At 43.3% G+C, this 25,632-nt stretch overlaps 1 protein-coding gene across 1 annotated transcript in view; it reads left to right on the top strand.

Annotated features, from left to right (window-relative positions):
* Positions 1–16,555, top strand: part of LOC127583289 (wolframin-like) — a 31,583-nt gene extending 15,028 nt beyond the window's left edge. Inside the window, exons 3-7 of the mRNA XM_052039115.1 lie at positions 979–1,123; positions 3,973–4,143; positions 4,283–4,363; positions 10,167–10,309; positions 11,688–16,555. Coding sequence (XP_051895075.1) covers positions 979–1,123; positions 3,973–4,143; positions 4,283–4,363; positions 10,167–10,309; positions 11,688–13,493 — 2,346 coding nt within the window. The 3' untranslated portion in view covers positions 13,494–16,555. The remainder of the gene's footprint in view (positions 1–978; positions 1,124–3,972; positions 4,144–4,282; positions 4,364–10,166; positions 10,310–11,687) is intronic.
* Positions 16,556–25,632: the final 9,077 nt, after the last annotated feature.

Raw genomic sequence — 25,632 nt, 5'->3', positions numbered from 1 at the left:
CTGTGTGTAAAATGGGAAACCCCTTATTCTGAAACCCTGGCCCTGGTTTTAGATACTTGCACTCTCGGCATCCATCCTGCCAGTTCCCCTCAATCCTTCGTTTCAATGAGGTCACTTGTCATTCTTCTATACGTCAATAAGTAGAGGCCCAACTTGCTCGATCTTTAAAAGTCAATTCCATCAACCCAACCCCTTGCTCTGCAAGGTACAGATTCATTCTTAAATTAAGTCAGAGTTTATTGAGTATTACAGAGATAAATAAGGACAATAGGAATTCAGCAACACTTGGCCCTGACAGTTCTCTTGTGCGTTGTTTCTGTTCCTGCATTCTGTTGGCTGGTGTCCCATCTTCCTCCTTTAAATGTACATACTGTATCGTGTAACCTTGCATGTATCCCACTCTGGATACTAGTGCCTTGCCATAGATTATCTTAACTGAAACTACATTGTTTATGGTACTTTTTTGCTCACCCATGGCCACTCGTGTTTGTAGACTCCTTCCAAATGTTCCTTTTTCCTACTTTGGGTAATGCTCAAAGTTCACACTTTTCCCTACGACTTGCTTTCTGCATCTGCAGTTTTTCAACCATTTATTCTGACCACTTGCTCCCATAAACCTATACAGGTATATCCTACAAAGATGTTGGCATTGAATAACAAATATTATCAACCTTTCAATCTACCAGAGCTATATACTGTCCATTTTTTAATGAAGCTTTCCCTTCACAACTTGTAGTTACAGTTTGTAGCTTGAGGCAAGTAATAAAATTGCCAACACCAGATTAATATTAAACAACATATTTGAATACAACATACCTTGCGATCTTAATGTGGCATGCTGCTTCCATTTAGAGAGCTAAGAATTGAGCTTTTTGTTTAAAAGCCACTCGATCTTATCTACAGAAGTTTGTGCATTTCTTAATCATGATTGACAGATTTTCAGCAAACATTACAGACTGCTTTCCCTGTTACACCTAGGTTGGTAAATATTATCTGAAGCTAGCTGATGAAGAGGATGAAGAATTGAATAACTGTACAGCAGTGGAGTGGTTGATCCAAGCTGCCAAACAGGGCAAAAAAGAAGCAGTAAAACTCCTGAGAAGTTGTCTCGCAGAAAGGAAAGGTAAGTTTTCTTAACTGAAAGTTACTAGCTCATCAGATTGCAAGTGTTTCTATGCCAAATCCATGATAAAACAAGTAATATTAAAGAGGGAAAGATTCATTACATAATCACAGTAAGTAACCTACTCATAGTAAAACACTGCCTGTACAGAGTACAATTTAAATACTCATTCAGTTCTGGACAAAGCTAAATACATCTACTGAAAAACAACCAGAGTGACAAAATTAAATAAAATCTGGTCAATTTATTATAAAGAGACAAACACGAGAGTATGCCACATGGCCCCTCTAGCCTGCTCTGCCATTTAGCAAGATCATTGCCGATCTAATTGGAACCACAACCCTGTATTTGTGTCAACCCCTTGTAACTTTTCAGCCTCTATCAAGAATCTATCTGCACTGCCTTAAAAGAAATATTCAAAGATTTTGATGAAGGAAGGGAGTTCCAAAAACTTGCAACCATCTAAGAGAGGGAAAAAAGCCTCATCCCTTCAGTGGGCAATCCCTTACTTTTAGTCAGTAATTTCCTGGTTCTGTATTCACCCACAAATGTCTTCTACCCTTCAGTATCTTATGTGATTTTTAAATAACTCTCCTTTCACTCTTCATGAGATGTAAACCTAACCTGTCCAACATTTCATCATTAGATAATCCAGGTATTAGTCCAGTGTACCTTTTCCGAACTACAAACAAAACCACCTTTAAATAAGACCAATACTGTGCTCATATAACTAAAGCATTAGCTCCTTACATTTGTTTTCATTTCCCACAGCAATAAGAAATAACTTTTTGTTAGCTTTCCTAACTATGTGCTGAATCTCCATACCAGTCTTAAGCAAATCACACACCAGGGCACAAATCTCTGTGGCTCACCACTCGTGACATCTTACCAGCTAAAATCCATTTATGCCCAATGTTTTTGTTTCAGTTAACCAACCAATATTCCATCCATTCCAATTTACTACTAACACTTGGGGTTTTATTTCCCACAATAACCTCACATATAGCCTCTGGAAATCTTGGTACATCCTTCAGTTCCCCTTAATCCACAGCATTGTTACTTCAAAGAACTCCAATAAATTTGCTATACGTGACTTTCCTTTCACAAAATCTTGTTGACTTGCCTTAAACTTTTCAAAGTACCCTGCTAAAATGTCGTTAACTTCTAACATTTTCTCAATGAAAACATTTGAGTCTGAAAACTGGTCTGTACATTAAGACTTTTGTTATCCACAATCAAGAAGGGTTCAAACTTCCTGTGGATACCAAAAAAGCAGATACCACAAAACGCAGATATTACTAAGATCTCTTCCTTTGCACTCAATACAGCCTACCCAAATAAGCATGCCTACAACATTCAATTATTGGCTACTTTTATACTCTATATTGAAGACCAATGCATACATCTACTATGATCTTATTTTACATTAATTCCCCAGATTCTGTTTTCTGCAGGGCCAATGGTCACTTTGTTCAATTATCTGTAGAAACATATTTTTACATTTAAGGCTGTCTCATATTCTAATTTTCCCTATTAATCTTTTAATCATTCTTCAGTTTTTTTTATGTTCTATGCCATCTTATACTTGTCACCCAACTTTGCAGAATCATGTTTTTTCAGTGTTTGGAAGTATCTTTAATTATAGTTAATCCCAAATTATTGAAGATTTGCATATCATGAAAGTTTAAACAGACTGATTCTCATTTTCACCTGATAGATCTTTAAAACTGAGAGATTATTAAAAGTTGAAATTTTTCCACTAAAATTGGGAGCTATGAATGTAAGGCAATAAATCCAATAACAGAATAAAGAAACTCCTTTATGCAGAGAGTGATTAGGATGTGGAACACTTTAGCAGAAGTAGTGGTTGAGGAGAATTTAAAAAACACTTGAAGGGAGGCCAATTTATAACAAGGAAGAAATTAATAGATATTAATGGGGGGAAAAAATGTTGATGCAGTTAGATGAAGAGTGGGAAGAAACTTGAGTAGAGAATAAGTACCAGCAACTGATCAGCTGGGCTGAGTAACTTGTTTCTGTGCTTATTCTCATAATGTAGAATTACATAATGAGAATATACCAAGAGTAAAGACCAAATCAGCTGAACTTCTGTCTTTAGAAAGAAGAGGGTTAAAGTGGGAACTTCAATAAAATATCTGAAATATAAAAGCTCAAAATACTATAGAAAACAAATATTTTCTCTTCTAAGTATAAAGTTGGAGAAAGTATAACTTTTAAGGTGGGTAGTGATATGTATGGCCAAAGGACAGGGAACTGGAAATGCAAGAGGAAACTACCTTGGCTGACACCTTTTCTCGGTAATCTACCTGGGTTGACTTGGCTAGGATCAGGTAATTGCTACTTTCATGACTAGCTTGTCTACAAATACACACTTTTGACCAATGTTTAAGGACAAATTTCAAATTTGTTTTCCATTTGTAACAATGCAGAATTTTTACTTGTCTTTCAAATAAAGACTTGTCCATTAATATTCTATGAACTTGGCTTCAAGGCAATAGAATGAATGTTTCTGATCAGACTAAAAAATCGATCATGTACGTTGTCTGCATCTTCTACTACTGAATTCTCTCTGTCTTGCAACCCTGTAATACTCATTCCCTTTTTTTTTATCCTAATCCAATACTAGTTGCATCCCTGAAAGAGAGGATAGGAATAATTGATAAAACTGACTTAAAATGAGCTGATGCTTATCTGAAATTGATTAGTAAATAGACTGCCAAAGACTGAAAATCTTCATCTTGAAAAGATTCTTGTTACAGGATGTTGTAATGTTGCATACGACGAGATGGTTGGTTTCCATTGATTAAATACTTTTCTCCCCCCTAAAGGCATCACTTCCGAAAATGAGCAAGAGGTGAAACAGCTCACAAGTGAAAGTGAGTTTGAGCGGGTTGTGCGGAAGGCTACTTTAGTTATGTACTGGAAGCTTAATCCAAAGCGAAAGAAACAGGTTGCTGTTTCTGAACTCCTGGAAAATGTCAGCCAGATCAATGCTGAAGGTAGGATAAAAGAGAATAATAACGGCTGGACCATTTCAGATGTGCTCTGAAGTCCAACCTAGAAGAGATGACAGATTTTCAGATTTACAAGGACCATGTTTTCTGATAAATTAACTTTGTTGGCTTTGTAATAATGCAGAGACCAAGGTTGAACCAGGCCCTGTTCCAAAAGTGCTGCAAAAAGAAAGACGAGTGCTTGAACGACTGGTCAGCGTTCAAAGTAAGGGCAAAACTTACTAGCTATTTCAGTCTTAGTAGTCTTAAAATATGGTTTAAATTTAATATTCAGTGTAATGCAATTTTTTAAAATCAATTTCATTATTAACCCTATTTTCCACATTGGTTGAAGATTGCAGTGTCATGTTGTGAAATACCCATGGATAGTAAAACCAAATTGTCATCAGAATTTTCCATGGTTTACGAAATGATATAAAACCATAGAACAATACAGCACAATACAGGCCCTTCGGCCCACCATGTTGTGCCGCCCTTCAAACCACTCCTAAGACTATCTAACCCCTTCCTCCCACATATCCCTCTATCTTAAATTCCTCCATATGCCTACCTAACAATCTCTTGAACTTGTCCAATGTATCAGCCTCCACCACCACCCCAGGCAGCGCATTCCATGCACCAACCACTCTCTGGGTGAAAAACCTCCCCCTGACATCTCCCTTGAACTTCCCACCCATTACCTTAAAGCCATGCCCTCTTATTTTGAGCATTGGTGCCCTGGGAAAGAGGCGCTGCCTGTCCACTCCATCTATTCCTCTCGATATCCTGTATACCTCTATCATGTCTCCTCTCATCCTCCTCCTCTCCAATGAGAACAGCCCTAGCTCCTTTAGTCTCTCCTCATAATCCATACTCTCTAATCCAGGCAACATTCTGGTAAATCTCCTCTGCACCCTTTCCAACGCCTCCACATCCTTCCTATAATGAGGCGACCAGAACTGGACACAGTACTCTAAGTGTGGCCTAACCAGAGTTTTGTAAAGCTGCATCATCACTTCACAGCTCTTAAACTTGATCCCCCAATTTATGAAAGCTAACATCCCATAAGCTTTCTTAACTACCCTATCTACCTGTGAGGCAACTTTCAGTGATCTGTGGATATGAACCCCCAGATCCCTCTGCTCCTCCACACTGCCCAGAATCCTGCCATTGCATTCTGCCTTGGAGTTTGTCCTTCCAAAGTGTACTACCTCACACTTCTCTGAATTGAACTCTATCTGCCAGTTGTCAGCCCAGCTCTGCATCCTATCAATATCCCTCTGCAAGCTTCGACAGCCCTCCACACTATCCACAACACCACCGATCTTTGTGTCATCTGCAAACTTGCTAACCCAGCCTTCCACCCCTTCATCTAAGTCGTTAATAAATATCACAAAAAGTAGAGGTCCCAGAACTGATCCCTGTGGGACACCACTAGTCACAGCCCTCCAATCCAAATGCACTGCCTCCACCACAACCTTCTGCTTTCTACAGGCAAGCCAATTCGGAATCCACACGGCCAAGCCTCCCTGGATCCCTTGGCCTCTGACCTTCTGCAGAAGCCTACCATGTGGAACCTTGTCAAACGCCTTACTAAAATTCACGTAGACCACATCCACTGCACTACCCTCATCAACCTTCCTGGTCACTTCCTCAAAGAACCCTATCAGGCTTGTGAGGCAAGATCTTCCCCTCACAAAGCCATTCTGGCTGTCCCTAATCAGTCCATGATTCTCTAAGTGCTCATAGATCCTATCTCTTAGAATCCTTTCTAACAGCTTACCCACCACAGACGTAAGGCTCACCGGCCTGTAATTCCCTGGACTATCCCTACTACCTTTTTTGAATAAGGGGACAACATTCGCCACCCTCCAATCCTCTGGTGCCATCCCTGTGGACAACGAGGACTCAAAGATCCTAACCAACGGTTCAGCAATCTCCTCCCTTGCCTCAGGAAGCAGCCTGGGGATTATTCTGTCAGGCCCCAGGAACTTATCTGTCCTAATACTTTCTAACAACTCCAACACATCCTCTCTCTTAATATCTACATACTCTAGAACATTACCCTCACCAACACTATCCTCAGCATCATCAAGACCCCTCTCCTTGGTGAATACTGAAGAGAAGTATTCATTGAGAACCTCACCCACTTCCACAGCTTCCAGGCACATCCTCCCACCTTTGTCTTTAATCGGACCTACCTTTACCCTAGCCATCCTTCTGTTCTTTATGTACGAGAAAAAAGCCTTGGGATTCTCCTTAACCCTACTCGCCAAAGCCTTTTCATGTCCCCTTCTCACTTTCCTCAGCCCTTTCCTAAGTTCCTTCCTTGCTACTCTATATTCCTCACGAGCTCTGTCCGATCCTTGCTGCTTACACCTTATGTATGCTGCTGCCTTCTTCCTAACTAGTTGTCCCACCTCTCTCGTCACCCACGGTTCCTTCACCCTACCATTCCTTCTCTGCCTCACCGGGACAAATTTATCCCTAACATCCTGCAAAAGATCCCTGAACATCGACCACATCTCCATAGTACATTTCCCTTCAAAAATGTCATCCCAATTTACACTCCCAAGTTCTCACTTTACAGGATTCCTGTGTTAGGAATCCACCCTGGACACACTTAACAAACTGCACCCCGTCTAAACCCTTGGCACTAAGTAGGTGCAAATCAATATCTGGAAAGTTGAAGTCTCCCATTATAATAACCCTGTTATTTCCGCATCTTTCCAAAAACTGCCTCCCAATCTGCTCCTCAGTATCCCTACTGCTACCGGGGGGCCTATAGAATACTCCCAGGAGGGTAACTGCCCCTTTCTTGTTCCTAACTTCCACCCATATTGACTCTAGAGAGGATCCTTCTACATTATCTACCCTTTCTGCAGCTGTAACAGTGTCCCTGACCAGTACCGCCACCCCTCCTCTTCTCCCCCCCTCCCTATCCCTTTTAAAACACTGAAAACCAGGAATATTCAATATCCATTCCTGCCCTGATGTCAGCCATGTCTCTGTAATAGCCACAATATCATAGTCCCATGTACTTATCCAAGCTCTCAGTTCATCTCCCTTATTCCTGATGCTTCTTGCATTTAAGTAAATGCACTTTAGCCCATCCACCTTACTACTTTTATAACCTGTACTCTGCTCCTCCTTCCTCAAAGCCTCTCTGCCTGTCAGATCTGATTTTTCCCCATCCCCTTCTTCCTCTGACCTACTCCTCCGGTTCCCTTCCCCCTCGCAATCTAGCTTAAACCCTCCTGAACCACCCTAGCAAACCTGGCCGCAAGGATAATGGCCCCCCTCAGGTTCGGGTGTAACCCGTCCTCTGTACAGGTCCCACCTTTCCCAGAAGAGATCGCAATGATCCAAAAATTTAAAAACCCTCCCTCCTGCACCAACTTCTCAGCCACGCATTTATTTGCCATCTCCTCCTATTCCTACCTTCACTATCACGTGGCACTGGCAGCAATCCTGAGATTGCTACCCTCGAGGTCCTGTTCTTCAGCCTTCTGCCTAGCTTGCTAAACTCACTTTTCAGGACCTCATCCCTCTTCCTACCTATGTCGTTGGTACCAACATGAACCACGACTTGTGACTGTTCTCCCTCCTGCGCTAGAATCCTGTGGACCCGATCAGTGACATCCCGGACCCTGGCACCTGCGAGGCAACATACCATCCAGGATTCATGCTCACTGCCACAGAACCTCCTATCTGTTTCCCTGACTATCGAGTCCCCTATCACTACTGCCTTCCTCTTCTCCTCCCTTCCCTTCTGAGCAGCAGGACCGGTCCCAGCGCCATAGACCTGGCTACTGCTGCTAGGCCCCGGCAGGTCATCTCCCTCGACAGCCTCCAAAGCGGAAAACCTGTTACTGAGGGGAACAGCCTCCGGGGTCCTCTGCTCTATCTGCCTGTTTGTTTTCTTTTTCCTTTTCCCTCCCCTGACAGTCACCCTTCTATCTACTTCCTGGACTCCAGAATTACCTGCTCTAAGGGGGGTGACCGTCTCCTTACGTACAGTATCTACAAAACTCTTTCCCCCCCGATGCTGCACAATGTTTGAAGCTGCAACTCCAGCTCATCGATTGTGAGCCGAAGTTCCTCCAGCCTCAAGCACTTACTGCAGATATGGCCATCGTGGACCGCAGCAAGGTCCACTAGCTCCCACATCAAGCAGCTGCAGCACACCACCATGTCATCCATCTGAACTAATTCTTTTCTCCCCCCCCCACCAGTTTTTCTACTTAAAAAATTTATAACGGATAGCAGGTAAACCTTACCTTTACCTACCTACCTACCAGATACTCACCTGCCTTGCCCCTTTACGCCTAAGCCCCTTAAGCCAAAGCCCAACCACTCTGCTCCCTCTCACTCCACTGTCCGCTCCGACGCTGCCCGCTGGATATGGCAGTTTGCTTTTTAAACTGCCCGTGCCTTACCTGCTGACATCACACACCTGCGCAGTCCAGCCCCCACTATTCTCGATTTTAAAAACTTAAAACAAGTTAAAAAAAGAACCTTATAAACAACAAAAAATGAAGCTTGAAATCAGGATCCATTATGTATAGCAGATATTTTTTTCTAGGTCGTTCACTGCATCCAAACATAACTTCAGATGTTTGCATGAAAAATCATTGGAACTAAAGAAAACTTTAAGTTTCAAGGGAAACCCTCAAAGGTGGAAACATTGAAAATCCCATGGAAAATGTAGCACCTGCCTACTCGCCTCTTAGTAAAAGTACCGACATTCAGCAGCTCTCAAACAGAACTGTTTCAAGCAACAGTGGGAAATTAACCTTCCTTGCAAACATCCTAATATCATTGTTACAGTTTAGAATGAAACTTGTGTTGCTGCAATTGCTTTGTCGTGTCTGTGCTCTGTGATGCCATTGTAACACACTAACACAGCTGAGGTGCCTGATGTGATGTACCTGTACCTATTTAGAAGATTAGATAGTTAATATGTCAGGGCACTGTTAACTCAAAGGTACAACCTTAGGCCTGGATGTTTAATTTTTTGCCTGGGTTATAAGGTAGATACAAACCCAATCAATATGATGACAATTCTGATCCCACCTATCCAGTACTCCAAGTAAAGAGTACACTCAAGATGAAACAATTCATCCATTCGATTAAAAATGCATCCAAGTATTAATTCTGTTAATGTTGATGGGAGAGACTCTACCCTTGTGACAAAGCTTTCAAGCTCTGATTTTCATGTGGCAAAGCTAGAATTGTAACTTGGCATAAAAATGACAGATGCTGGGTCATTAGAAATGGATACTGTGCACTGGGAGAATTAACACACAAAATGCCGGAGGAACTCAGCAGGTTCGGCAGCATCTATGGAGGGAAATAAACACGTGACATTTTGGGTCGCGACCCTTCAGGACTGGAAAGGAAGAGGGCAGAAGCCAGAATGAGAAGGGAGGGGGAGGAGCACAGGTTGGCAGGTGAGAGGTGAGCCCAGGAGAGAGGGGAAAGGTAGGTGGGTGGGGGAGGGGGGATGAAAGGGAGTGATGTAAGAAGCTGAGAGGTGATAAGTGGAAGAGGCAAATGGCTGAAGAAGAAGGAATTCTGTAGGAGAGGGCAGTGGGCCATGGAATAAAGGAAAGGAATAGATGGGCAGGGCAGGGGAAAGAGAAGGAGTAAGGGGGCCACAGGAATGAGGGAAAACAAAGATGGGGGGGGTAGAGGGGAGGGGTTACCAGAAGTTAGAGAGATCGATATTGAGGCCATCGTGTGTTGCTTCAGATTCCAGCATCTGCAGAATCTCTTATGACTAGGATAATTAAGATTTGATTAGATTACACAACCTGCTTAAGCCAAAAGCAATGTTCCCTTTTTACTTAGCTGAAAGTGGTCAGTGCAAAGTACCTAAAATGCTGGCTTGTTCTGTTGGTCGTTGCTGATGCCCTTACTCCAAGCATGAAAATAAATGCTGTAGAATCTGCTACTTCTCCAATGATGCAGCATTTTGGTCACATTTCTGATCTGTGTATTAACAAAAATTGATCCTGTTATTTCAGATAACAGGGACATGAAGGTAGAAGATTTTGTTGACATGACGAAGAAATATGCCAAGGGCATTATCCCATCTAACTTGTTAACCCAGGGAGAGGACGACAGTATTGAAGGGAAACCACCTGAAGACATGCCTTTGCGACAGAAGGTAAAATCAAGAATGTGTCTGGTTTATTCTAAGGACTATTTTGACAAACAGCAGTTTCAGAAAGAATTAAAAATCAGATTTGGACATTTAATTTTATCCTGAGTTTTGTTACAGAAAGCGATCACATTAAATTATTTGGTAAATTTAGAACATAGAACACTACAGCGCAGTACAGGCCCTTCGGCCCACAATGTTGTGCCAACATTTTATCCTGCTCTAAGATCTATCTAACCCTTCCCTCCTACATAGCCCCCCATTTCTCTATCATTCACGTGTCTATTTAAGAGTCTCTTAAATGTCCCTAATGTATCTGCCCCCACAACCTCTGCAGGCAGTGCGTTCCACGCACCCACCATTCTCTGTGTAAAAAAAAACCTTACCTCTGACATCCCCCTTATACCTTCCTCCAATCACCTTAAAATTGTCCCCTCACGTTAGCCATTGTCACCCTGGGAAAAAGTCTCTGACTGTCTACTTGATCTATGTCTCATATCATCTTATACACCTCTATCAAGTCACCTCTCATCCTCCCTTTCTCCAAAGAGAAAAGCCCCAGCTCACTCAACCTATCCTCATAAGACATGCTCTCCAATCCAGGCAACATCCTGGTGAATCTCCTCTGCACCCTCTCTAAAGCTTCCACATCCTTCCTACAATGAGGAACTGAACACAATACTCCAAGTGTGGTCTAACCAGAGATCTATAGAGCTGCAACATTACCTCATGGCTCTTGAACTCAATACCCTGACTAATGAAGGCCAACTCACCATATGCCTTCTTAACAACCCTATTGACCTGCGCGGCAAACTTGAGGAATCTGTGGATGTGAACCCCAAGATCCCTCTGTTCCTCCACACTGCTAAGAGTCCTGCCATTAACCTGTATTCTGCCTTAAAATTCGATCTCCTAAAGTGTACCACTTCACACTTATCTGGGTTGAACTCCATCTGCCACTTCTCAGCCCAGGTCTGCATTCTATCACTATCCTGTTGTAATCTACAGCAACCAAGTATAAATGGTTCAGTTGAATACAAGTAGCAATGAATGGTTCATACATAACAAAATTTTTGAAAGATTTTAATAATAGAAGCACCAACTAAATTCTGAGCCCTTGGAGATTACGTGTATTTCGCGGGACTTTAAGTGAACATTGCTATTGACTTTTTTTTTTACTTTGTATTAATATGTTCCTGTTCATTTTGTTGGCCAATTACACTATAGTATTACCTTATCTGTAAATGGTGGCAATAAATTGGCTTGTTGCAATTAATATAACCAGCTTTCATCAACTCTTGGGATTACAGCTCGATGAGTAGTTTTTGTTTGCAATTGTATTCAAGTTTAATATAATGAATATATTTTCTGTCATCTTCTGCAGATTCTGAAATACCCACTTCATGCCTTAATGGAAATAAAGGAACATCTAATTGAAATAGCCTCTAAAGCTGGAATGCATTGGCTGCAGACAATTATCCCACTCCACCATGTAAATGCCCTCATCTTTTTTTTCATAATCAGCAACTTGACAATTGATTTTTTTGCATTCATCATCCCTCTAGTTATCTTTTACCTTTCCTTCATTTCCATGGTGATCTGCACTTTGAAAGTCTTTCAGGACAGTAAAGCATGGGACAGTTTCAGGACAATGACTGACTTGCTGCTCCGTTTTGAGCCAGATCTAGATGTAGAACAGGCTGAGGTGAACTTTAGTTGGAGTCACTTGGAACCACATATACACTTCATGCTCTCTGTGTTCTTTGTGATTCTTTCCTTTCCTGTAGCAGACAAAAATTGGATTCCTTGTTCAGAGCTGTCAATCATTGCAATTTTCTTCTTGATAACATCTTATATGAGCCTGAGTACGTGTGCAGAACCATTCACACGATGGGCTCTCATTACAGAAATTACATGGTCAGCGTTGGGATTCTTTCGATCTCTTCCTGATAGCTGGTATTACCTGAGGGTCCTTGGGGAAGATATTGCATCCATCTCGATTGGTAAAAACTTTGTGTTGAATATTGGCCTTCCCTGTCTCTTGTACTGTTTCTTGTTCTACTTGTTCTTCAGAATGGCACATCTGAGGAACTTTAAAGGTACTTACTGCTACTTGATTCCTTACCTTGTCTGCTTTATGTGGTGTGAACTAGCAGTAACCCTTCTGAAGATATCCACAGGAATAGGTCTTATACGGGCATCAGTTGGCTATTTCCTGTTTCTCTTTGCCCTGCCTATCCTCCTGATAGGTATTGCATTAATGTTTGTGATCCAGGTAATAAAATGGTTTATTTCCATGGAATTGATCAAGATAATAGTCACCATTATTTTGTGCATTATTCCAGTTGTCCTCCACATGTGGACAAAATCAACTAGCACCTTATTGGGACTAGTGAAGTCCTTGACAAGGAGCTCAATCGTCAAGCTCATCCTGGTTTGGCTCACCGCTATAATGATGTTCTGCTGGGTATATGTATACAGGTCAGAGGGAATGAAGGTGTATAATTCCACCTTGACTTGGCAGCAGTACAGCTTTGTTTGTGGGCCCAGGGCCTGGAAAGAGACTAACATGGCCAGGGTTCAGATGCTTTGTGGCCACCTTGAGGGACACAGAGTCACGTGGACTGGGAGGTTCAAGTACGTTCGTGTTGTAGAGATTGACAACAGTGCAGAGTCTGCGATAAATATGCTTCCGTACTTCTTAAGTGATTGGATGAGATGCTTGTATGGTGAACCTTATCCTGAATGTGATCCCAAAAATGTGTCAGTGGTAGAGGATGATCTTTGTCGGCTCAAATTCCTCACCAAGCACACTTGCCATCTTAAAAGATTTTGTCGTTATAAGTTTGAAATAACTGTTGGCATGCCATATAATTCAAATGGAAATGAGGCACCTGAAGATGATGCAACTAAAGACATTGTACTTAGAGCTAGTAATGAGTTCAAGAGTGTTCTGCTGAACTTGGTGCAAGGAAGTGTAGTGGAATTCAGTACCATTTTGGAGGGCAAGTTGGGTAGTAAATGGCCAGTCTTTGAACTGAAAGCCATCAGATGTCTTAACTGCATGTCAAAGTTAATACCAGCAACAGCAAGGCAGGTTAAAATTGAACATGACTGGAGAGGCACAGTGAAGCAAGCTTTCAAATTTGCTTTCAATTTTTTCTTCGAGCCAGCCTTGTGTGCTCTATAAACCTATGTTTTGCTTTTCAATCTATTCTTGCTGGATAAACCCCTGAATTTTGTCTCTTTAAGAGGTACGCTGCAGCATATTTGTGTAACAAACCTGGACCTCAATCCATTGATATAATGCTGTGCAAAAGGCAATAAAATGCACATTGCCCAGTTCAATTTTAATGTTACCTGGACCAAACCATTCTGGTTGCGTATGAAAGGAAGGAAGAAAGAAAGAATTACCAGTTGTTTTCTGGGCTGCAATACCTAGGGTACATGCTTTATTTGATCTTAAATGGCTGTGCAGATACCAGCTACTCTTTCAGTCTGATCTACTTTTGCTAAATAAATAGGAAATGGTTGTGGATGATTTTGCACAAGGTACTTGAAACTGTTAACCAATTAGGCAACCTTAAAGTAGGTCTGTTTAACCTGATCATTATGCATAGAAGAGTCAGTAAACACAAGCTTAATGCTAAATGGTGAATCATGTACTTGATGTGTATGCTGTAGTACCATGGATTACTCGACTGAAGTGTACATCTGTAGCCATACTTAGTAGAAAAAAATAATGTAAATAAGAGGTCTCAGTAAAATGACATTTTAGGCTTGCTCAGGTTTTGCCTTTGCATGAAAGGTTTGAATTTAAGCATTATCACCTGATTTTAAAATGCAAAGGAAGACAACAATCACATTAAAAAAAATAAATTCACCTTGTCCATGCAGTTTTCATTCAATGATCATGCTTTGCATCACTTCCAGTAATTTAGATCTGAAACTGTATTTGCGTGCTACTGAGAGATCACTGGATTCTTTAAAGGATACATAAATTTGCAATTTCTTTTAATCTCTGGTATACTTTATTTCTAGTTAAAGAGCTAAAATAATATGGTCAATCCGTGGCATTGCATCACGTGAGATGCTCAGCAGTCACAAATTTATTTTTCAGAATTATTTAGATAGAACATATAAAACTTGAATACCATAAATCTAATTCCATCACTGTCAGGATACGAAGATTAAGTTCTGTTTTTAAAGATAAGTTTAAATGAGCTGGGATATAGTCCGCTTCCCTCCTTTTAGCTTCTCCCCATAACTCCACCTAGCAAAATCCCCCAAACACATGCACTACTTGTGTGATGGTGTAACACAGGGTAGGATAATGATCTTATAGCATACCTGTTGTTGAGCCTTTAACCAATATATGGAAAGCTATAGTACTCTCAAATTCCTTTATGGTTCACTGTAATATTCTCTCAGTATCAGCAACATTGGCTCAAACTTGTTAGGTTTATTTTGGTAGCATAAGGCAGTGTAAAATATTGTAAGTGATGGTGATGACCAACAAAGGAATAGGTATCCATTGACAAGAAATTGGTTTATTCTTGATATAGCAATTTAATTCTCTAATGGCTGAGAAGTTTGGGCCTTTTATAATGGATGGCTTATTAAATTGATGGTCTTTTTTTAAAAAAAAATGTCAGTTTACTCCCAGCTTGAGTTTGTGGAATTCTTAATTGTGGGTATTTTAATCACCTTCGATCACAAAGAGAAACTTCATATCAGACTTCTGGGTTCATGAAACCTTGCCTTATTTGCTTCTGACCAAATAGTATAATGTGGTGCAAAAAGATGCTACCTCTTGACAACACTAAGTATTGCATAACCATGTCAACTAGTATGAGGAGTTGGTAAGTTGGTTTCCAAAGATCACAATTTTGACTTTAAACATTTTTAAAATGTTCACATAAAAGATAAAATGAAATAAGTTTGGAAAAAACAGACAGGAATGGGTCATTAAACCATTTGATCCTGTATAGTTTCTAAATATAAAACCAAAAATCAAAGGACAGCTTTAACTTTTCATTACAGATGGAGCATTGCTTTGAGTGTGACTTACTTAACCAGCAATTTTTACAACTAGTTTTTGAAAACCCTACTGTGTGATAAGAGGGGAAGCATGGAAGATAAACTAGAATGGGTTAGGAAGTTGTGGGCATGCTATGTTGGCACCGGAAGTGTGGTGACATTTGTGGGCTACCCCCAGAACACTACACAAAAGATGCATTTCACTGTTTGTCTCAATGTACATGTGACTAATAAAGATATCTTAACTACTCCAACAGTCTGCTTGGTGGTTTGGTCATACACTTCTGGTTCTAGAAGTGGTCATAAGTAATAGGGTTAGCAATAAAATGAAATGGAATGGTATTGTACAAGCACTTGTACATTGATGCATTCAGTATGATATGATCAATCACAAATCTCATCTTTGTTTCAGGGCGATGTGAAATGTTGAGACTAACTCACAAAATGACAAACTTGAAGTAAATATAAATCTTCCCCCCCACCACCATTACTACCACCCCCCCCCAGCCAAGTAAATGGTACTTTTAATGCATTTCTGTACTGCAAATTCCAAATCAACAAAAGACTATTTTGTGAATGGTGTTGGCATTTTTTTTTGAGGAAGATTATCCTATACCATTAGTAATGTTTTGAATAATTCATAGTTAAAAGCTAAATGCATACATTGTTTCCCAACAAATGGTATAAATCATGACTGAATAGTTTAATATGTTTCTTCATCTAATCAGTTGAATGTTTTACCAGGAATTGAATTTGGTTAATAGTTCTTTCTTTTACAAAAAGTCACAAGTTGTTCATTGAGTAATCAGTTTCTACTTTGAAATGCCTGACTGTGACCCTTCACTGTGGTTCTATAACCCCTTAAGTATTTGGGGGTTTAACCAGGCTCAATAAGCAGATGGTGCACTTTGAGTAAAATTTTGAAGTGTACATTCTGTTTAGTAAAGAAGCTCACTGGGATCCTGAGAAATAAAACCTGGTGCCAATAGAGCTATTATTGAACCAAAATATTTTTAACTTACATGAGCCTTACAGGAACAACTTGTTTGTTGATGGTTATTTTTGTAAATAATGTTCATTTAAAAATTTACCTTATTGTGACAGTTCATGATTATATCAGTTTGTGTAACATCTGTACAAAAACTGTATTGATGCTATTACCCAATAATCTAACTTCTTTTACTCCATTCTTAAATAAAAGGTACTTATTGACCTGTCTCAGTCTTTTATTCTTGTTACATTGCAAACATACAAAACCTTTGGTACAAGGAATTAGTCAGATTTGTATTCTCTCCCCAGCATTGTGAAGAGTCCCATTTTTAGGACAAAGTGGGATAGAGAGGGTTGCATTACAATATTTGTTCCCCAAAGATTTGAGCTTCAATGTGGGAATAGGCACAAGTAACTGGACTAGGAAATCATGGGTTGTGGCGACTCACCGTCTAGTCGGGCGAACCGGCTCGGCAGTCGGGTCGCGCGGTGTCGGAGCGACGAGGCCCAAGATGGCGGCGGGCCTCGTCTTTCCGAGCGACGGGGAGAACCCGCGCGCGGGAAAGTCCTGATGACGTAGGACTTACGTCATTGCCGGTTTTTTGGGCGGGAGTTTTTCTCCCTTAAAGGGCCCGCACAAGGCGGGAAAATAAACCAGTTCTGTTTGGCAATCCTCCGAGTAGAGTCTTGTTTTATTCCGCGGTAGCAACCGCTACATTGGTGACCCCAACGGTCCAAACGGCTTTTGGACCCGCGAAATGGACGACAGCGCAGCAGCCAACGCAGTGGCCCTCAAGCTGCCCACCTTTTGGACACTTCGGCCCAGCGTCTGGTTTGACCAGGCCGAAGCGCAATTCCACCTTCGGCAGATCACCTCCGACTCCACGAAGTACTACCATGTGGTTAGCTCTCTGGACCAGGAGACAGCCGCCCAGGTTGGAGACTTCATCCAGTCGCCTCCGGAGGAAGATAAGTACCCGGCTTTCAAAGATCTTTTGATCCGGACCTTCGGCCTCTCCCGTCGTGAGCGCGCCGCCCGCCTGCTTCATCTGGATGGCCTGGGGGACAGATCCCCATCCGCCCTAATGAATGAGATGCTGGCATTGGCCGAGGGACACAAGCCATGCCTGATGTTCGAACAGGCCTTCCTCGAACAGCTCCCCGATGACATCCACTTGTTGTTAGCTGACGCCGACTTCAGCAACCCCCGTGAGGTGGCCGCCCGGGCAGATGTCCTGTGGAGGGCCAAGCGCGAGAGCGGTTCGTCCGTCAGTCAAATCACCAGGCCGCGAGCCCAACGCCCGCCTCGCCCGGCCCCAGCAACCGAGCAGCCACGCCCCAGGAACGCAGACGACGACACGGGTGACCAGCTGTGCTTCTACCATCAGAGGTGGGGTGCGGAGGCCCGTCGATGCCGCCCACCCTGCAAGTCAGGGAAACGCCAGGGCCAGCCGCCGCTGATGGCTACGGCGGCTGGCCGCCGACAGAACCTCCTCTTCGTTCAGGACAAGAAATCTGGACGGCATTTCCTCGTTGATACTGGAGCGGAGGTCAGTATTTTGCCCCCGACAGGCCGCGACACTCGTGATAGGCCACCAGGTCCTCTACTCAATGCCGCCAACGGTACAACGATACGGTCTTTCGGCACCCGTATGCTTCAATTACACTTTGGCGGCAGCCGTTTTACCTGGACCTTTACCCTTGCCACCGTCGCCCGACCACTCCTAGGCGCCGATTTCCTTCAGGCCCACAACCTGTTAGTCGACCTGCGAAGGAAGCGGTTAGTCCACTCTAGCACTCTCCGGACCTATCCCCTGGGAGAAATCAGCCCACCAGCCCCGCGCCTGGACTCCATTACCCTTTCTGGCGACGATTTCGCCAAGCTCCTAGCCGAATTCCCATCCATTTTGGCACCTTCGTTTACAAATTCTCGGCCCACACATGGGGTACGACACCACATCATTACCACAGGGCCACCCCTTCATGCCCGAGCACGACGATTACCTCCAGACAAGCTCCGCCTGGCAAAGGAAGAGTTCCGTCACATGGAGGAGCTGGGGATTGTTCGCAGGTCAGACAGCCCCTGGGCCTCCCCCCTGCACATGGTCCCCAAAGCCACCGGAGGGTGGAGGCCCTGCGGCGACTACCGCAGGCTGAATGACGCCACCACCCCGGACCGCTATCCCATCCCTCACATCCAGGACTTCGCAGCGAACTTACACGGGGCCCGCATCTTTTCCAAAGTGGACCTCGTTAGGGGATACCACCAAATCCCGGTCCATCCGGATGACGTCCCCAAAACTGCGATTATCACCCCATTCGGCCTGTTCGAATTCCTTCGGATGCCGTTCGGCCTTAAGAACGCCGCGCAGACCTTCCAGCGGCTGATGGACGCGGTAGGCCGAGACCTGGACTTCGTGTTCATTTACTTGGACGACATACTGATCGCCAGCCGTAACCGCCAGGAACACCTTTCCCACCTCCGCCAGCTGTATTCCCGCCTCCGCGATTTCGGCCTCACGATTAACCCGTCCAAGTGCCAATTCGGACTTGACTCTATCGATTTCCTCGGCCACAAAATCACCAGCGACGGGGCAACACCCCTACCCGCCAAGGTGGATGCTATCCGCCATTTTGCCCGCCCCGACACAGTCAAAGGCCTACAGGAATTCCTTGGGATGGTCAACTTTTACCATTGTTTCATCCCTGCAGCAGCCCGTATCATGCGCCCTCTGTTCTCGCTGCTGGCTGGTAAGGGCAAGGACATCACCTGGACTGACGAGGCTGCGGCTGCTTTCGTTAAGGCCAAAGACGCCCTGGCAGACGCCACGATGCTGGTACACCCTAGGACTGACGTCCCGACTGCCCTCACGGTAGACTCGTCCAACACCGCGGTGGGTGGGGTACTGGAACAGCTACTCGAAGGCCGCTGGCAACCCTTGGCATTTTTCAGCAAACACCTTAGACCGCCCGAACTGAAGTACAGCGCTTTTGATCGGGAACTTCTAGCGCTGTATCTGGCGGTCCGGCATTTCCGATACTTTCTAGAAGGCAGGCAGGCCTTTCACCGCTTTCACCGATCATAAGCCTCTGTCCTTTGCCTTCTCCAAAGTCTCCGATCCCTGGTCAGCTCGTCAGCAGAGACATTTATCCTACATTTCCGAGTTCACAACTGACATCCAACATGTCTCCGGAAAGGATAATGTCGTTGCTGATGCACTTTCCAGACCAACCATCCACAACCTATCCTTGGGTGTCGACTACACGGCCCTGGCTGACGCACAGCAAGCCGACGACGAAATGCCCAGCTACAGAACCGCAATCTCGGGTCTGCAGCTCCGAGATTTCTTGGTTGGTCCAGGTCAGCGGACCCTACTTTGCGACGTTGCGACTGGTCAGCCCCGCCCTATTGTCCCTGCAGCCTGGCGGAGACGCGTTTTTGACTCGGTACATGGGTTGGCGCACCCGTCCATCAGATCTACTGTCCGACTGGTCGCCAGCAAGTTTGTCTGGCATGGCCTGCGCAAACAGGTCAGTGAGTGGGCCAGGACTTGTCCGCACTGCCAGACGTCAAAAATCCAGCGACACACCAAGGTCCCACCACAGCAGTTCGAGCCTACCCGTAGGAGGTTCGACCACATACACGTCGACCTCGTGGGCCCTCTGCCGGTTTCAAGAGGAGCCCGGTACCTCCTTACCATCGTGGACCGGTTCACGAGGTGGCCTGAGGCAACCCCCCTGACTGACATCACAACTGATTTCTGCGCCCGAGCGCTGCTCACAACTTGGGTCTCACGTTTTGGCGTTCCGGCCCACATCACTTCAGACGGAGGCACCCAATTCACTTCCAGTCTCTGGGCTGCATTAGCGAACCTGCTAGGGACGCAGCTGCACACCACCACGGCCTACCATCCTCAATCAAACGGGTTGGTGGAACGTTTTCACCGCCATCTAAAATCGGCCTTGATGGCCCGCCTGAAGGGTCCTAACTGGGTTGACGAGCTGCCTTGGGTCCTGCTCGGCATACGCACTGCCCCCAAAGACAACCTCCGCACTTCGTCAGCTGAGCTTGTATACGGGGCGCCACTAGTTGTCCCCGGGGATTTCATACCTGCCCTTCAGGACCAAGGGGAACAACCCCCAGCAGTTCTACAAAGACTGCGCGAGAAGCTCGGCGCCTTGGCCCCGATTCCCACCTCATGGCACGGTCAAGCCCCATCCTGCCAGCCCAAGGAACTACGGGACTGTAAGTTTGTTTTCGTTCGCAGGGGCACACCTCGGGCGCCATTGCAACGACCATATGAGGGACCGTTCCGAGTCATACGGAATAACGGATCCACTTTTATTTTGGACATTGGAGGCAGGGAACAGGTTTTCACGGCGGACCGCCTCAAACCGGCCCATTTGGATCTGCAACAGCCTGTCGAGGTGGCCACGCCACGACGCAGAGGCCGCCCCCCTAAGCGGCAGCTGGCACAGCCCACGGACCTTGGGGACTGTCTCGCCGGTTCTGGGGGGGGGTTGTGTGGCGACTCACCGTCTAGTCGGGCGAACCGGCTCGGCAGTCGGGTCGCGCGGTGTCGGAGCGACGAGGCCCAAGATGGCGGCGGGCCTAGTCTTTCCGAGCGACGGGGAGAACCCGCGCACGGGAAAGTCCTGATGACGTAGGACTTACGTCATTGCCGGTTTTTTGGGCGGGAGTTTTTCTCCCTTAAAGGGCCCGCACAAGGCGGGAAAATAAACCAGTTCTGTTTGGCAATCCTCCGAGTAGAGTCTTGTTTTATTCCGCGGTAGCAACCGCTACAGGTTAGCATTTTTATTGAATTTAAAACTTCAAATTTCTTGGTGGAATTACCCTTCACAAGACAAATGCCAGAAGTTGGATTGTCATGAGGGAAAATAATTGCTGATTATTTTCAGCAATGCAGAACCACAGAATTTGTTCAGGCTTACCCCAGATAAATTTGGCTATAGAAAGGATGTCAGTGGAGGTAATGGTATTAACCAGTCCCAGAGAACTGCAGTTATCTCCCCAGAAGATAATTATTTAAGTACATTTTTCTAGCTGTGTGGTTAGTCACATTGATGTAAGAATTTCATTTTGGCATTTATAGGGTTTTTGGAATTATTGCTTATGGATTTTTGATCAAATACATGGAACAATCTACATTTTTTAAATTTAAGTTTTTAAAATTAAAAAAAAAATTTATTTACAGCATGGTAACAGGCCCTTCCAGCCCAATGAGTCCACACTGCCCATTTTAAACCCAAATTAACCTACCCGTACGTCTTTGCAATGTGGGAGGAAACCGGAGCACCCGGAGGAAACCCACGCAGACACAGGAGAACGTACAAACTCCTTACAGACAAACGGGAATCAAACCCTGATCGCTGCCGCTGTAATAGCATCGCACTAACCGCTACGCTACCATGGACAGGTAATTATTACCTTTTAAAGAAATAATGCATAATTTGCAGAAAACTATTCAAGTACAATAATGCAATTAGTGGAAATTATAGTACTACATCCAAGGAAGAGGCTGAAAATTGTCAGATATAGCAGCTGGCTAAGTATTGGTGTGAGATTATAAAAAAAGATCAATCCCAAAGAGCTATAGCCCAGAGTTTTGACAATGGTAGATACAGCAATAATGAACACCATGATTGATGAGCATCTTCCAAAATTTTATACATTTTGAAACTGTTAGTATTGATTAGAAAGTTGCAAATAAAATCCCACCATTGAAGAGAATTATCAAATAAAGGGTGGAAATAAATAATAGCAATGTTACCTAATGTGTCATAAATGTTGACAATGAAATGAGTGGATTAGCACCAGGATCATTGCTTGGGTCTCAACTATGTCATGATCTATATCACTGGACCTTGCTGAGGAGCCCCAAACGTCACATTTCTAGGTAATACAAAACTAGGTAGGTTAGCAAATGCAGTGGAGCATGTGAAGAGGTTTCAAGGGAACAATACCAAGCTGAGTAAGTGGGCAAGAATATGGAGATGACATAGAACATGGAAAAGTGCAAATTTACCCTCTGATGCATAAAACAGAAGCACAGCATTTTTTTAAAAATATAAATAATGACACATTAGGTAACATTGCTATTCAAGGGGGACTTCGGCTTGTTTGTACAAAAGTCTGTAAAGGCCCATATCCAAATACAGCAAATGGAATAAAAAGGATGAGCACTGGGATACTGGGGTAAAGTTGTTCTAAGAGCAATTAGTCAGGGGTTTGGTGAGAATGCACCTGGAAAATGGTGTAGAATTTTGGTAGGTTGTCTTTCTTTTTAAAAAAAATGCTTATCATTGAGGGAATACAGTAAAGTCACCAGATCCATTCCTGGGATGATAGTTTTGAGGTGTAAGAGAATGCATGCCCCGTCTGCTCAGAAACTTAAAGCATTTGACATGCTGGATGCAGGGAGAATGGCCGCCCTGACTTGAAGAATCTAGAACCAAGGATCAATATTTCAGAATAAGGGATGGGCCATTTAGAGCTAAAAATGAGAAATTTTTTCACATAAAACTGTGGGAAATCTTTGAAATACTCTGCCCTGGAACACTGTGGAGGCTCAGACAGTGTTCATTCCAAACAAAGGCTGACAGATTTCTAAGCAATGAGGGATATGGGGATGGAGCAGGAAAATGGCATGGAGGTATGATCATGATAAATAAGAGGTGCAAAGCACCAAATAGCCCACCGCACAATTATTAATGCTCTTATTACTAAAATGCATGACATTAAATAATTGGATACCATAAATCTTTACATTTAAAATTCTCAAGTATAATGAAGCAGTTTATTACTTTGCAATAAAACTGAAGTAACATGATGAATAAATAATCACATTTCCTTTGAGTTGAGATTTTTTTTTTTTTATAATTTTGCCTTTAAAACTAACATTTGATTCCCTGGTTTATAATTTGCTTAGGACAAATTGGAAACCCAAACCCATAAAGTATATTTCGGCAGTTGTGATTTAGTTTTCCGAATAGCATTGAAGAAAACAATTTAATTAAAATGTGTTTCGGTAGGGAACTAAAAACTGGAGGGCATAGGTTTATGATGACGTGAAAGATTTAAAAGGGACCTGAGAAACAACTTCTTCACAGAGGGTAGTGCATATATGGAATGAGCTGCCAGAGGAAGTGGTTGAGGCAAATACAATAACAATATTTGAAAGACATTTGGACAGGTACATGGATAGGAGGGGTTTAAGACAGGTATGGGCTAAACACAGGCAAATGGGACTAGCTTGGTGTACATTACAGGTGGCATGGACAAAGTTGAGCCAAAGGGCCTGTTTCCATGCTGTATTACTCTATGACTATTTCTTTCTAAAAGTGTTCATTCACTTGTCAATAACCAGGATTTCTTCTGCAGTACTTTGCACTATATGCCACAAGATGGCACTGTAATGCTTAGTTTGAATAAGTATAATTGAGATTCTAAGCAGTAAGGGGCCTACCAACAAATATCTTCTATTTGTAATTTGACTTGGCAATAGTCTGCAGCTTCTGAATTAATCCACAATACACACAGGAGTGTAATTTGAGCTTTTACAACAGTAATTTTAAAACATTTCTCCTATTATGTGTATTGAAAGGTTGGACCTGTCAGTAACTACTACCTCCTCCTCATACCTTCACTGACCCCAGCTCCCTTTTCACGTTCTCCCTCCACCCCTCCCCTCCTCCCCCCCCCCCCCCCATTCATTTACACAAATCAGATCATGAGATCACTCAGGCCAGCAATCTTCTGCCTCAGTAACAGAGCGATGGTGCAGATCACTGATGATATTGAGGCAGGTTGTAGTCCTGTTGCACACAGTATTTACAATGACTCCTTCGCTACCAAACCCAAGACGAGTGATGAAAATGGCTAAATTTTGAATGTATTATGAGAATTTCTTAGATTAGAAGCAAAGAGTTTATCCATGGGTCCTTAAAACCATGTTTTTTTTTTACCCAAAAGCTGGAAATAGTTTAAAAGAAGAAAAATCTATTTACAGTTACAAGAAAGTGATATACAGGGAAGTGTACAAGTAACATGGCATTTCTGGGACTGGTAGTGTCCTGTAGCAGGGACTTACTTCCCCTACACCCCATCATTTTTTTTTCTCCTTAAAAAAAACAGGCTGAGATGGTTCACATTTTCAACAAGAGCAACATTCCTAACAGCATATCTACTTGAAGTTAAATGAACCTTTTCCACAGCTAAATCACCTGTCTTTAAAAACAGCATGGATATAATCAAATGATATTTTGCAGAAAGATGCTGACAAAAATAGGTGCCAAGGGACAAATTTTTAAAAAACTATGATAACTCCCTCTTTTGACCATTCTAAAATAAGTGGGGGGTGGGAAACAGGCAAGTGAGATGAATGCCATAAACACAACTGATGGTACAATTGCCAGTGGTGAAGGGAGCAGCAAGGCAGAGTTCTCAGAGGGAGAAACTTGCCAAGATGGGAAATTGTGAGACGTTAAAGAGATGTGATTGACAAAGTGATCAAGCATGAGTGATGTGAACAGAACAGGCTACAAGAAACAGAATTACTTGAAGTTCACGAAACATGGAAGCCCAATCAGGACAGCAATACAATGGTTGAGTCTAGTGGCATCAAAAAGGCAGAGACAATGGTTTATATTGCAGATGAGCTAGGAGATATTAAAAGTGAAAGTGGACAACCTTTGTCAGAAGATTACAAAGATCAGGAGAGTCAAGTTCTTATTGCAAGCAAAGGATAAAGTGGAAGACAGAACCTGAAATTAAGGTCCTGTGCTGTGATGTAGATAAGGTCTACCTTGGAGTGTCAATAAACCATAGTCCAGGTTTAGTGGAGAGCAAGTTTGTGACTATTCAAGGGATATTGTTGCACAATGGCTCAGAACATTGTTTTTTTTAAAAAAAAAAGTAAAGTCAACCGTCTGCCAACACAGATGAGCTGTGTCTGGTGTTACTAATTCACCCTCATGGATCAAGTATACTATTTGAAGGGCTATAATAGGAAAGCAAGGAGCAAGAGCAGGGGCAGGTAAATCCATGGGATCAAATCAGATAAGGCAGGTGAAGCACACATAGACTTTAACAAACTGTGGGATAATGAGCATCATCCAAGATTTTGGAAAGGTGCAAAAATATCAGGGTTGTTATCATAGGAGACTTCAACTTCCCAAATATTGATTGGCACCTGCTTAGCACCAAAGGTTTAGATGGGGCAGAGTTTGTTAAGTGTGTCCAGGACAGATTCCTGTCACAGTATGTTGACAGGCCGACT

The sequence above is a fragment of the Pristis pectinata genome, chromosome 2 (assembly GCF_009764475.1).
Source record: "Pristis pectinata isolate sPriPec2 chromosome 2, sPriPec2.1.pri, whole genome shotgun sequence".
Lineage (NCBI taxonomy): Eukaryota > Metazoa > Chordata > Chondrichthyes > Rhinopristiformes > Pristidae > Pristis > Pristis pectinata.
The sequence above is the reverse complement of the archived record's forward strand: the minus strand, read 5'-3'. Positions and strand labels throughout refer to the sequence as shown.